Source organism: Gasterosteus aculeatus, chromosome 20, assembly GCF_964276395.1.
Source record: "Gasterosteus aculeatus chromosome 20, fGasAcu3.hap1.1, whole genome shotgun sequence".
Taxonomy (NCBI): domain Eukaryota; kingdom Metazoa; phylum Chordata; class Actinopteri; order Perciformes; family Gasterosteidae; genus Gasterosteus; species Gasterosteus aculeatus.
The window spans coordinates 4,235,117-4,248,340 of NC_135707.1; the positions used below are offsets into that span (position 1 = coordinate 4,235,117).

Here is a 13,224-nt window from a genome sequence, read left to right on the forward strand (position 1 = left end):
TTCAAAGCACTAACTTGTAATCTTTTTTTATTGCCATTCTTTTGTCATTTCCTGCAAGTATTTCCAAACACTGCAAGAGGAAATACAAACGGCCCCATTTAGATTTCTTTATGTCGCAGAGTTTAAAAAAGTCTACAGTGTACATTTGCCTTTAGCACTTTGTTCCCATCATGCAGCCATGTGACAATAAAGGTATAACAAAGCCAGCGGAGGGCCAGGCTGAAGTAGCAATTCCATGTGAGCATTTGTGTGTTTGGATGCAGCTATTGAACAGACATGCGACAGTGACCATTTTTTCTAAAAATGCTCAAAGACACGGCTCAGATCCTCCTTCAGCCTCTGACATCGTGTGTTCATCGTTCCATCGTTTGGTTTGAGAAGAGAGACCGCTCGACAATTTTTAAAGCTGAAATAATGCAGATTTGAGGCTCGGTTGCTAGGAGACGTTGCGTTCCTGCCATGCATCATTTGGTATAGCGCCAGTCGGCCAGCGCAGGCGGAGAAAAGATAGATTAAGCGCCATTTAGGAGCTGATTGTGCTTATCTTTTACATATCAGAAGCAAAGAAGGAAAATACAGCATCCACTAAAACTAAATATTAGATTAGTTTATTGCTAATGAAATGGTACCGGTCTCAATAGAACGGATGAGAGCGTCTTCCATCCGTCACGATGCTCACGACAATCGCCTCACACAATCCCTCACAAGAGTGAGACTGTGGTGATATCTCTACTTACGAGGAGACTTTAAATAGCCCAGAGGGAAGACAAGATCACACTGACAGTCTATGAGCAGAGTTCTAGTGGAGGTCCAGTGCACAGCACAAATAACAACCAAACAGCCAAACTTGTGGATTGAAGACACCCCAGATTTATTTTGATTGAATGAATTACACTATGTTTTGTGCTCAAGTCTATTTTGTTTTACTTGTTTGCAAGTAAAGATTTCCTTTGAGGACAAATAAGTTGCAGGTTTCCAGCCTTTCTCTACGAGCTTTGTTGTAATAATGACACGAGTCTTATCATCAGCATTTTTTAATGCATTTTTCAAGACATGATGGACATGGCGATTATATTTGGGTCCTGCTTATGATCCTGCTGTGTTGGCTGAAGGAATGAGACTGACGCGAGGTCATAGTTCTCGACCTTTTCATCAACCATTGTGCTGCATTAGTTTGCGCGTGTCCTACCGGTGTTGTAGAAGAGGGTGGCGATGAAGGTGCAGTTCTTGAAGAAGGTGTTGCTGGAGGTGATGTCTTCAAAGTAACACTCCTCAAACAGCGAGTCCTCAAACACCATGGATCTCATTTTCAGGTTCATAAACCTGTAAGCAAGGGATTGTGTGTTCAGCACATGGAGGCAAAGAGGCCGTGAATAAATGGGGGGGGGGGCAGATGAAATCGAGGGGTTCGGTTTGAATTTCGTCGACTCAGAGCTCATGTTGAAGCGGCAAGGTCAAAGGAAACATACTCCAGCTTGTTAAACATAAACCAGTCCGCATGGTCTTCATCCGATCAAAGCATTACTTAGAATGAAACATATTTCTGAAGCCACAATGGGGGGTGTCGGGGGGGGGCTGACTCACTTGTCGTTGAAGTACTCTCCCTGCCGGTGGACCTGGTTCTCCAGGGTGAAGTTAAAGGTGACGTGTTCGACTTTCTCCTTGGCAAAAAACTTGGTGCGCGAAGCGTACTCCTGCTTCTGCAGGTACTTGATCATGTCGGGGAACCAGACCGTCAGACCGTAGTAGCTGCACGAGGAGAGAGACGCAGGAGGGAAAGAGGGAAAGAGAGTGCTGCCGTCACAGAGAAGACAAGCCCGCGGTGAAATGAAACGCTCCCTTTGCAGTCAGATGACAAGACGGCAAGCAGACGAACGAAAGCAGCACAATGCTGCGAAGGGCGACGCCAGATGAGCGTCTCAATGATACTAATGCAACACTTGCAGTGGTACACTCTAAATCGCATCTCACCTGAAGGACATGGAGAACCACACGGCCATCATCATGTAGGTGGTGCGGCGGTATTCGGGGGAGAAAACAGCCTGGAAATTATGCCACACCTGAAGGAACACACACGGACAGAGAGAAAAGGCCGAAACAAATAAGAAATGCATCGTTCGATCAAATTAAAAAGTCCATATTCAACTTCTTTCTATCGGCTGTGAGAAATAAATAAACGTCCGTGAATCCGTCTCTATGACAAACATTATATATATATATATATATATATATATATATATATACACACACACAAAAATATATATATACACAGTATATATATATATATTTTTTTTTTATTTCATTTGAATTTAAATCTGTTCATGACGATCCAATGGTTCCATTTTTTCCCTCACAGTGTTTGATGGACAGTTGAAGCCACACTGACTATGAACCCCGTCTTAAAAGGGATGGCTCAACATTTTGGGCCACGTGCTCATTCACTCTCGCCAAAGAGCATTGAGCAGATTGTCACTCTGCTAAAGATGGAGCCAGGAGGCCCATTCAGGCAAGACAACGTACATGTTGTCGTAGAAGAAACTGAACCAAAATGAAAAGCAGTAAAAGCAATAAAAAAAAACCAACTTCACCTGATGGAAAAGTGTAGTGAGCTTGATCTTCCACTTCTGATGCCAGGCGGCGCCGTCGCCCAGGGTCACGAGGTCATCCATCTGCTTCACTGTTTTGATGGTGGTCACCTTGAAACAACGCCACAATCAGTGGATTTCACTGTTGCATTTAAATAGATGGACATAAGATGTGTCTAGTATTGATAGTTAACAGTTGTTAATGTAGTAAGAACAGGTCACCTCATCCCATTTACGTATTAATATGTACTGTGAACCTTGAAGCCGTAAGGGATTACAGTAGAATAGAGAAAGTCTGTCCTAACGCAATTAACATGCTAATGTATGCAGCACAGAGCCGTCAACCAGCTGCACTGCAGACAGACGCACTGTGTGAAGACACACTGCAGACACACAAAGGATAGTGTGACTTACAGAGAAGACCCTCTCTGGGTAGCCCTTGGCCCTCATGTTGGTGTCATGGACCTGCTTCAGAATCATCCACGCCTCGTCATGCTTTCCGTTCTGGAGGAGAGGAACAAAAGCAGATTGTTAGACAGTGCTCATGTTGTACGGAAGTGACCTTTGGGAGGGTTGAAGCTCCTCATATCCAATATTTTAACATCTCATTACGGTTTGCTGTGGTTAATGAAACCGCGTTACACGTGTAACACGTGTAACACTGTAACAGTTACATGTATGTACGGTAATCATTTTTGAACGCAACAATCATCAGCATACTGGACGTACAAATGCTACAAAAATACACCAAAATGCTAAAAACTGTCAATCATCTTAAATATCTTGTGCTTTTTGGGTCACTCTGTAAATATTCAAGATACACTGAAAAAGCAATAAAAGTACCTTACAGCACCTCACTGTTTAGCATGCTTCGGTATCTATATATGCACATATTTATTTATTGATAATATTCCACAAAAGCGTGTACGCAGCACTTTGTCTCCAGCTCCAAGCGCACGACTCCTTTTCCCCTTAAGGCTGTTCATGCCTTCAGTACGTCAACATTTATTTAAATGATATTTATAGTATATATATAGTCAGTATATTTCCACTGAGGGCGGCGAGCGCTGGCCGGCTCACCTCCAGGTAGAAGCGAGGGCTCTCCGGCATGGTGGTGAGGGCGGAGATGGCCGCCACAGAGGGTAAAGCACACACCAACACAAAGACACGCCAGCTGTGGAATTGGTAGGCCGAGCCCATCTGGAAACTCCAGCCTGAACGAGGGGGGGAGAGAGGGGGAGAGAGAGAGAGAGAGAGAGAGAGAGAGAGAGAGAGTGAGCGGGGGAGGGGAGAGAGAGAGGAAGTCTTGATTTATGTGAACAAGAAGCTCCCTCCGTTGACACTGTACTGTTCTGGCTGTGGGCATTTATTTAAACTCTTTTAATAGAAACTCAAAATAATGAAAATGACTGTGGTGGAAAGTATTTTCCAAATGCAAACCATGATATCTCATCATCTCAGGAGTGATGTTTAGCTAAGTGACACATGAACTAACAGGCGTTCACTATCCACATGGCCTTGTGTGACCGGTTTGTGCTTCGCACCGTAGTGAGGGATGATGGCCCAGGCCATGGCGGAGGCGTAGATACCACCGATCATCCAGAACATGCAGAGCCAGCTGAGATGCTCTCCTCGCTTCTCCTGGGCCAGGAACTCAGAGTAATAGGAAAACACGATGGGGATGGAGCCGCCGATGCTGTGGAGCAAAGAGGGAGGAATTGAAAAAGGGACAGACGATTAAAGGACGAGCGGGAGATGGAGCAGTGAGAAGAGCCGAGCGAAAACAGAAGCACGATGAAAACGGCCATTTAAAAAAAAGGCAGCAAGGAAATTAGGTAATACTGCAAGAAAGAAAAAAAGAGAACAACGGAAGGGAGCCACTGACAGAAGCAAGAAAGACATGATGAATTTGGGGGAAAACACCAGCGCCAGAAATTGCCTTGAGAGACTCCGACGCAAGGAAGCAAATAATGAATCCTTTCTGATAAGGCTTGTGCCACTCGAGTGTGTCGAGATGCACCACAGCTGGTCTCCGTCGGCCCCTCTTACCCCACGCCGGAGGCCAGGCGGCAGAAGAGGAAGGAGACGTAGCCCTGGACGAAGGACGAGAAGAAGGCGAACACGCTGTTGATGGAGAGGGAGATGAGGAGGGTCTGACGTCGGCCGATCCGGTCGGCCAGGCCGCCCCACACGAAGGCCCCGACCATCATCCCCAGGTACACGATCAGGCCTGGAGGCAGGAGGGGGAGGGATACAAAGCAACGGAAGAGTTAGTGGATAAGAGAGTAACGGCAGGGCAGCGTGATGGGGAGCGATAACAGATCATAATGAGTTAATGAGTTATTATTAATCAGTGATTATTAGTAATAGTATTACGTCCCCTCTCATTAGATTTCCACTGCCCAGTAAATGAGCTCCTTTGGCAGCCTTATTGGACTGTTCAAGCAAACAGAGAGAGCGCCAATGAACCACCAGAGCATAGGCGGTGGGTGTCAAGATTATAATTACAATAATATTAATATTTCCTGTATAGCACTTGTTGAACTGAACCTTTATGCAGCGAGCGTCCAGACGCTCATAAACCTCAGAAACAGTGAACCAACTTGTTGTTTTCTCCCTTCGGTTTGTCTACAGATTAAACCAACACAATGTAAAGTTTTATTAGGAGACATTTAGAGGCGCTGGTAAGGGTGTCATTATATATGCCAACCTAATAGGGGTGTAACGATTCATCCACTGAATTGATTAATCAATTTATATTCCTGCGATCCAACTGAATCGATCTGTGCTCCGCAAATCGGCATTCCGGACGACATATCGATTACAAATCGATTGAAATGGTACATAATCGATTGTATCGATACTTGGAAACTGCACATTGGATTTAAGCACAACAACTGTATGGATGTGTGTCTGTTTGTTTGTTTTTTAGCACTTTAGACACGTTACTCGATTCAGTCTGCCTGTCTGTGACGTCATCAGTACAAAACTCTGAACAACAAGAAAACACAGCGTGGAGGAGACGACTGCGAGCGAGACATTTACAAACCAACTTATCGATCCAGCGTGTGGAAACATTTTGGCTTTTGCAAACACGGAGGTGTTCTAAATAAGTCGGTCACTGTTTGTAGAAAATGTAGAAGCCAAATAAAAAAACACGGAAACACGACGAATCTTTCCGGCCATCTACTAAGGCGCCGTGGGATTAAACAACGCCGACAGTCAGGACCTCCAGCAGCGTCACCGCTGCAGCAGCAGCAGGTAACTCCAGCTCTGCAGACGCCTCAGGCCTCGCCAGCACCAAACTCAGCATCACAGTAACAACTACCAAGTTTTTAGCTGTAAAGACGTGATACCCTACAATTACAATACTGCAATGTGGTTGCAAATCCGGGGTTCTGTGAATTAATCCAAACATTGTGTAATTATTGTGTAATGTTTACATTGAAAATGGCACTTGATTCAAATAAAAGGTTAATACATTTGCCATTAATTGTTGTTTGCTTGTCTACAATATCCATAATTAATTTAAACCTGATTTCCTTACAAGAAACAACAGCGATCTCAGAAACTTTGCCTGCACTGTCCAGTAAAGTTACTGAATCGATTTCAAGTCACGGAATCGAATCAAATCGTTCTAAATTAACCCAGATCGTCCATGAATCGAATCGGCAACTATGAATCGCGATTCGAATCGAATCGTTAAAATGAATCGTTACACCCCTACAACCTAAGCTAATTGCCTGCTTGCTCTGCCACAATAATCAGCTTACACAAGTGTTGTGCCAATATGAATCCCACTGCAAATCTCGGCAAGATCTCGGCTGCACGTAGCTGGTGGAGGCAGACGAGTTTGGTTAAAGTGAGTCATCGACCTTTGAGTAGTTAAGGTCAGGATAGTCAATCTCCTCCTCCAACTCTATGCAAGAATAATGAACAGCACACACCCCAAAATGTCAACTCATCACCTTTGCATAACAATTAAAAATAGCATCATGGAACAAAAGTACCTAAAACCGACTGAACATCACGGTGAAAGCTGCTCTCTCGCCTCAGAGAGTCGTCGCCAGGAAGCAAAGTTGTCAACCCGGTCTTGTGATTTGAGGTGCCAACGTGACTCACGTCCTATGTGCTTCTTCAAGCCAGCCACGCACGCACACGCACGCACATGCGCACACTCACACACTCACACGCAGCTCTCTAGCAGTTGCTGCCTCATTGACATCCTGCCAACAGTCTTGACATATTTCTCCAACTCTGCAGCGCTGTAAAATACTTCATCCCGATGGCAAAATCAACAACCGTCTCGCTGCTAATCATCCCGTTCCAGCGGCCACAAGTCGATTCGGTGGATTTGAAAATCAATTTCACCGTCAACACCCGCGGGCCAAAAAGACAGCGGCTCCTCATTACTGCAAACGAATGGCTGAGAAGTTAAAAAAAAAAAAAAACAAGCTCAAATCAAGGCTCACTCGCGAGGAGGTCCGGGTGGGGACGGTAGAAGACTCTATCGTCTTAATGAGGTGGAGATTTTCGGTGATTGAGAACTTGTATGTGCCACCCACATACAAGGACACACTTTATGTATTTAGCCGTGTGCTTTGAATGTTTCGACACGCCAAGGGAGGAAAGAAGTGAATCAACTTGAAGCTATCGCCCTGCACCAAATGGTTCTTTCAGAATGTAAAAAAAACCTTTTTAGAAAAGGAATTTGACTTGTTGGGCTCACAGAGGAGAATTATTCAAATGATCATCACTTCACGTTTATAGACTCACTTTTCATGCGTAATCACTGTGTGTTGTTAACTGTTAAGATCCTGTTTCCTTCACGAACAATTAAGCAATTGGCTTCTTTATTCCTGAAAGAGGTGAACAAACCGGACGGACGAGCCATCATGGGGTCGTTTGTGGCTTTAAGCTGATCACGCACAGTGAAACACGCTAATCTGAACATGTAAATACTGGGGGGGAAGCAGAGTTTAGCACTCAGGGTGTGATATAAAAAAAAACGGGTTCATCCTTGTATTTGGTGACTCATTCCCTCTGCGTGTTTCTGTGTCAGCGCTGCGGTTCATTCCCTCGTTTGACTGATTGCAGACGATTCTTTGTGTGCAAGAGCAGGCGTGTGCTCCCCCATCTGCCCGTGTTACGCGTTCCCGTGTGCTGTAAGAGCGCTTCTACCTTGAGGCCGCCGGCGATGACGACCGGGCTCAAAAGCCGCCGTCGGCGCACTGGAGCAGCGCTTGGTGGCGATCGGGCCGACAGAAAGGCGGCAACGAAGCGCATCTTCCGAAATCCGGCAATCTGCCGGACTGACCCGTCAGCACTCGCTGCGCCGGGACCATTATCTCCCTCTTGATCCGCCTCCGTCATCACCAACTGGCCTTCAGAGAAGAGCCATATACCGGCCTCTTTATGACCTTGTTATCATGGGAACAACTAGACGGGTGTTATCTAGCAGCCATGAGTCCCAGCACCAGTTCTGTTGAAAGACAACAGAGACTATTCTTTAATCGACCGGGAGAATAACTTAAGTGCAAAGCTTTAACGAAAGCAAAAATGTTGCTGGTTATAATATTCAAAGGGTAAAGCAGTTTGTGACCTCGCAGCTTGCACACAACGGGCTCTCTTGAGAACACACTTGTACCGATTAATCACCATAGAAAGCTTTACAAAGCAGACTGATAATCTAAGAAGCCAATTTGTACCAATTGAGGCTGAAGAGAGTTACTGAAGGCAGAAGGCCACTTGATGGACACTTAAAGAATCATTAACTCCCTTCCCTCAACTGTGGGATTTCCGCCCATTGATCTGGTTCATTTCATCAGATTCCTGTTGTACTTATTTGACGATTACGTACATTTGGTTCAGTTAAATAGGTTTAAATATGTGTTTTAAGGGGTATAGGGTTACGTGGGGTTTGGGGATGTGCAAAACTCACAAACAAATATCGCCGTCTGCTCCGCTCTTTAATAATTAACATGTTCTGGTATTCAAAAGGGAGAGTGGGAGTGAGTTGAGCAGGATGGGGAGTGAAAGGACGAGAGAGAGGAGGAGGAGGAGCAGCTCATCGCTCCGGAGAGGAAGTGGGGGAGGGGAGGATGGACAGAGCGAGAGAGAGTGTGTGAAAAAAAGAGAAAGGAGGCAGACTGCCCTGTGACAGAGCACCAAGAGGCTGCTGGGCAATGTGCGTGTGTGTGTGTGTCTGTTTGTGTGTGTGAACATGCATGAACATGGAAAGAGAAAGTGTGTGTGTGTGTGTGTGCAGGGTTGTGTCTCTGTGTTCGTGAGCGAGGGGGGGGGGGGGGGGGGGGTGGGGCCTCTATAAATAGCCAGTTTTTCCCTTTCTGCCAGAGCGCACGGGGGCCTTCTGAATGAGGCGGCAGGCCGGGGCCTCGGCGGCGGCGGCGGAGCGGAGAGCACGCCCTCATCGGCCGACTTGGCGGCGCTGACTTCCGACGACGGAAAGCCTCGCCGTGCGCCCGATGAGCGCTGCGCTGTGAACGCAGGTGTCAAAGACAAAACAAACAGGGCGGGACACGCCTCCCAACCGCAACCTGTGAAGTCACCTGCATGTAAAGCTCCATTTGGCACACGGTCAGAAATGACCAAAGCAGTGGTTCTGCATACAGTGAAGAACCAGGTTCTATTAAGAGACTTTACTATTGTGGGTCAGTCTGGTAAAGAGTCCTCAACTGTGTTTTTCATTTTAAATTGTGGAGCTTATCATATTCAGAGAAAAAGCTTTGAACTTATACGTTGTCAGAAGAGAAAAAAAGTTAACTGAATAGACTTATAATGCTTGTGGTGCTATAAAAAGGACATGGTGTACCTCTATTTAAAACTTCCAACTTCTAATAGAAAATTTTACCAAATGAGAAAAAATTTGAGAATTCTTAGAGTCAAAGTCGATCAAATCTGAGTGAAGCGATGTGGTTCCTTGACAACACAATCATTTGTGACTGTAACTACAGAAGATTTCCAACTTCAGACTATAATCATAGATAAATATTTATATTTCCTTTCAGTAATAAGCCAATACTACTATCCAAGCTATTTCCATCAAAAATAATGTTCAACAAAATGTTTACTATTTCATCCGCCAACATTTTACAGGTGTAAAACATAGTCATTCTCCCCCATTTCTCCTACACTTAGATCTATTTTGATTAAAATGCACCTTTTCCTGCGCTTTCCTCAAAACCTGCTTTCAGAGCTGCAGCATAAAACAAATAACCGTAACAAACCGTTCTTTCTCTCCCACTAAAACAAACCAACAGCGCTGCAGACGCAGCCTCCGCAGCTCTCCAACAAGGACGAATCAATGACAACCACTCTGTGGCTCTCTGCAGGCCGGCAGAGTGTCTCCTCCATCGTGCAAAGGCTGCTGCACCACGCACGCATCACGGCTGTCATTTCACAGCCGGTCTCGACTGGTTCTGCTTTTTATTTCCTTCATTTCTGCGGCGGAGAGAGACATGCAAAGGATATGCGATGTGTGATATATGCTATAAGATAAACACATCTAACAGAGGAAAAAAGGCAGAAAAAGGTTGTTTGTTTTTGTGGATGTTTTCTTTTTTTACTAGCAGATCTGTTTGTCTTTGAATGCTTCTCTCCGTCTTCATGCAAGTTGTTTTTGGCTGTGAGGCAGTTCGTATTCTGCAGGCGATTAACCGTCACACACAATACAGTACACGCTCACGCAAACGCACAATACATGGTTCCAAGTGGCTGCCGCTGTGACGGCAGAGGAGGCTCCATTTGGACATCGTGCAGAAGAGGGCGGCGGTCGGGGGGAGGGAGTGGGGGGGGAATTATGGGATGCAGAGAGGCGTGAGCAAAAGAGGCTCTCTAGAATGAGTCAGGCGTGTTGCGTAACAGAGAGAAGGGGGGGGTGGTCGTGTCTCCCTACTGGCTCCCCCCTGCCATGACACAAATCCAGCAGGGAGGAGAGGAGGGGGGGGGAGGGGGGGGTGAAGCTGAAAGTAACCTATTTTAGCTTGTTACACTATTTCTTCCATGTTAGTTCTTAATTAGTTCTTAATTAAACTTGCGTCCTTCACGTTTTCCTACCTGAATGACCGTCTTTGCGTCCCGTATGTCTCTTTTTTGGCACCATTGCACCGGAAACAAACACTCACACACATTACAGAGTGAATGTCACACACCAGAGACACTAATCACCTGCATGGACGTTGCTTGTGTGGTTACGTAAGACTTCATTAGCTTGGTAGTAGCTGCTGCTACTATATTATAAGAGTATCAAAATAAACAAAAAGCTCACTGGAGTTTTTCCCAAACTGAAAACATCTGCAAATGTAAAAGAACATCTAATGTGACCTCTGGAAAAATCGGTTTGAATTGATCTGTCGGAGGGTGACGTTCGTTAGGGCTGCGTGAGGGCCGCTGTTGGCACAAGTGCTCTTTCATGATGTTCATCACCCAACAGCGCAGACGCTCAATACGCCGCCATCAACACACATGGCAATGCTTCATGTCCAACAGAGCAGGACAATAATAACTGTTGCCAATCAATATTTCACCCACTGAAGCCAGATTGTGGAAGATGTTGTGTTGTATTTACTCATTTGATTAAATACATATGTTGTAACTCCTTCGTGTAAACTGAACAGTGTGTTTGAGGTTGGCGCCATCAGACCTCATGGCCCTCGTTCGTGGCGTCCGTGCCGGGCGGCCAGTGACAGATGGCGAGGCGGGTCGGACTCCGATTGGACATGGGCATAGGAAAACGATGCTGTGAAGTGGGCAAAGGGAACGACATGCTGCATATACGGCGAAGGAGGTAAACAGGAGGAAGGAGGAACAGGAGGAAGGCGAACAGAGTCCTTCGGCACAGAAATGCACACACATCGGACCCGCTGAGGCGGAGAACAGAGGGGCTGACGGATTCAATTGGAAATCTACGGCTGTTCAGAGTCGGCATGGCCAGCTGAGTCTTAAATAGCTGTAGTTCCTCTGCTAACTCCTCGGTTCCTCGACTGTCGAAAAGGTAACCGGAGGATAAACTGCAAATGCAACTGCTAAGATTAAATGCAAAGCGGTGGCACGACGCTCAACGGGCAGAAACGCAGAAACAGAAAATATCGGGAATTCTTACCCAGCATGCCCTTGTTGGGCTCGGACAGACACATGTCCTTCTCGGCGCTGGGCAGCACAAAGCCGACCACAAAGATCTCCACGCCGTCCGCCATCAGCGCCAGCCCCAGGACGAAGTAGAGCGTCCACTGGAACTTGCCGTGGCCGCACTCCTGCAGGATGGTCTCGTACTGCTGGGCCAGCTCATCCTGGTCTTTCCTCCGCTCGGCCTCGTAGGCCGACAGATCCCTGAACTGCTGAGCCTGGGCGTCCGCCGCCCCGTCCAATCCGCCGGTCTTGCCCGAGTCGGCCCTCGGGATGCCCTGGTACTCCCCCTCGTAGATCTCGTCGTCCTCGTCGTGTCCTTCGGTGGAGTCGCTGTGACCTTCGTCGTCGTTGGCCCGGCTGTCGTTGCGGTAATACCCGGCGTCGTTGCTGCTTGGCGTGCCGCCGTAGTCTTCGTCGTCGTCCTCCTCCTCAAAACGTTTGTAGGAGCGCTTGGTGTACTCGTCGGCCACTTTGTCCGCACCGCGTCCCATCTTCTTGCCCACCTGTTTCTTGGCCACTTTGGCGATGTCCTTGGCGCCGCGGACAAAGTCTGAGCGCCCGTCCCTGTAGCGCCCGTCGTCGTCCATCTTGGATGCGGAGGTGGTGGTCAGTTGCTGCTAGGAATGGGAGCTATCAGGAGTTGCCCAAGCACATGAGTGTACACCGTGGGGGGAGGGGGAGGATTTTCTGTTTGCTGGTGAGTTCAGAACCGCGGACAGCTCCCTGCTCCACTGCACTGCTGCTGCAGGACACCAAAATCCTGGGGGACAAGCAAAGAAAAAGGCGTTGTGTTAGCGCGATTGTCACACTGGTGCATGTGACGGGGACACATCCATCGTTAGCACAATCTAGATCACAGCCAACTCATACTGAAGGACCACTGGCATTCACATCGAGTTGACATTTGCGGGGCTCATCGTCTTCCTCGGCGCCAGTGGCAGAGGAAGAAAACAGGGCATAACGGCTTCAAGGTGCTGACCTCTGACCTCCGAGTCTTGGGGCCCATTGACCTATAATGACTTAACAGCAGTTATCTCCTGGCTCTGTCTCTCCTCAGCCGGCCACAAATCATTTATTGTGTGGCATTTACGTTGTGGCGCAGAGCCGTCATAAGATGGATCCCTGCTGTGACACCTGTGACTGTCGAGCAGGGCTGCAGGGTGCTGCAGGGTGCTGCAGGGTGCTGCAGGAGGCTGCCGGGTGCTGCTGTGTAGAAACACGTACATAGAAGCTCCCGCTGAGGACACCCGTGAATTCAACCTGTGAACTCTGGTGGGCGCTTGACACGCTGTAAATAATATATAAACGGCACCTATACACAAACAATAAGGGTGAACTTTAGTAATTGAAAAAGAGCAGAACGGACAGTCATCTGCTCAGGGACAAACATAGAATACATAGATGACCTGGTCAGTTCAACACAAATATGACGCAGATTAAAACTCAGAGCCAGAAAAACACAAACATTTTAAAATTCAACAAATAAACGTTG

The 13,224-nt window shown here is 47.0% G+C and overlaps 1 protein-coding gene across 1 annotated transcript in view; it reads right to left on the minus strand.

Moving 5' to 3' along the window:
- The window catches only part of sv2a (synaptic vesicle glycoprotein 2A), a 29,567-nt gene that overhangs the window by 5,168 nt on the left and 11,175 nt on the right, over window positions 1-13,224 (minus strand). The window contains exons 2-10 of the mRNA XM_040166269.2: window positions 11,707-12,492; window positions 4,635-4,815; window positions 4,130-4,281; window positions 3,666-3,799; window positions 3,000-3,089; window positions 2,589-2,696; window positions 1,972-2,060; window positions 1,585-1,749; window positions 1,190-1,323 (exon numbers count right to left, since the gene is read on the minus strand). Coding sequence (XP_040022203.2) covers window positions 1,190-1,323; window positions 1,585-1,749; window positions 1,972-2,060; window positions 2,589-2,696; window positions 3,000-3,089; window positions 3,666-3,799; window positions 4,130-4,281; window positions 4,635-4,815; window positions 11,707-12,319 — 1,666 coding nt within the window. The 5' untranslated portion in view covers window positions 12,320-12,492. The remainder of the gene's footprint in view (window positions 1-1,189; window positions 1,324-1,584; window positions 1,750-1,971; window positions 2,061-2,588; window positions 2,697-2,999; window positions 3,090-3,665; window positions 3,800-4,129; window positions 4,282-4,634; window positions 4,816-11,706; window positions 12,493-13,224) is intronic.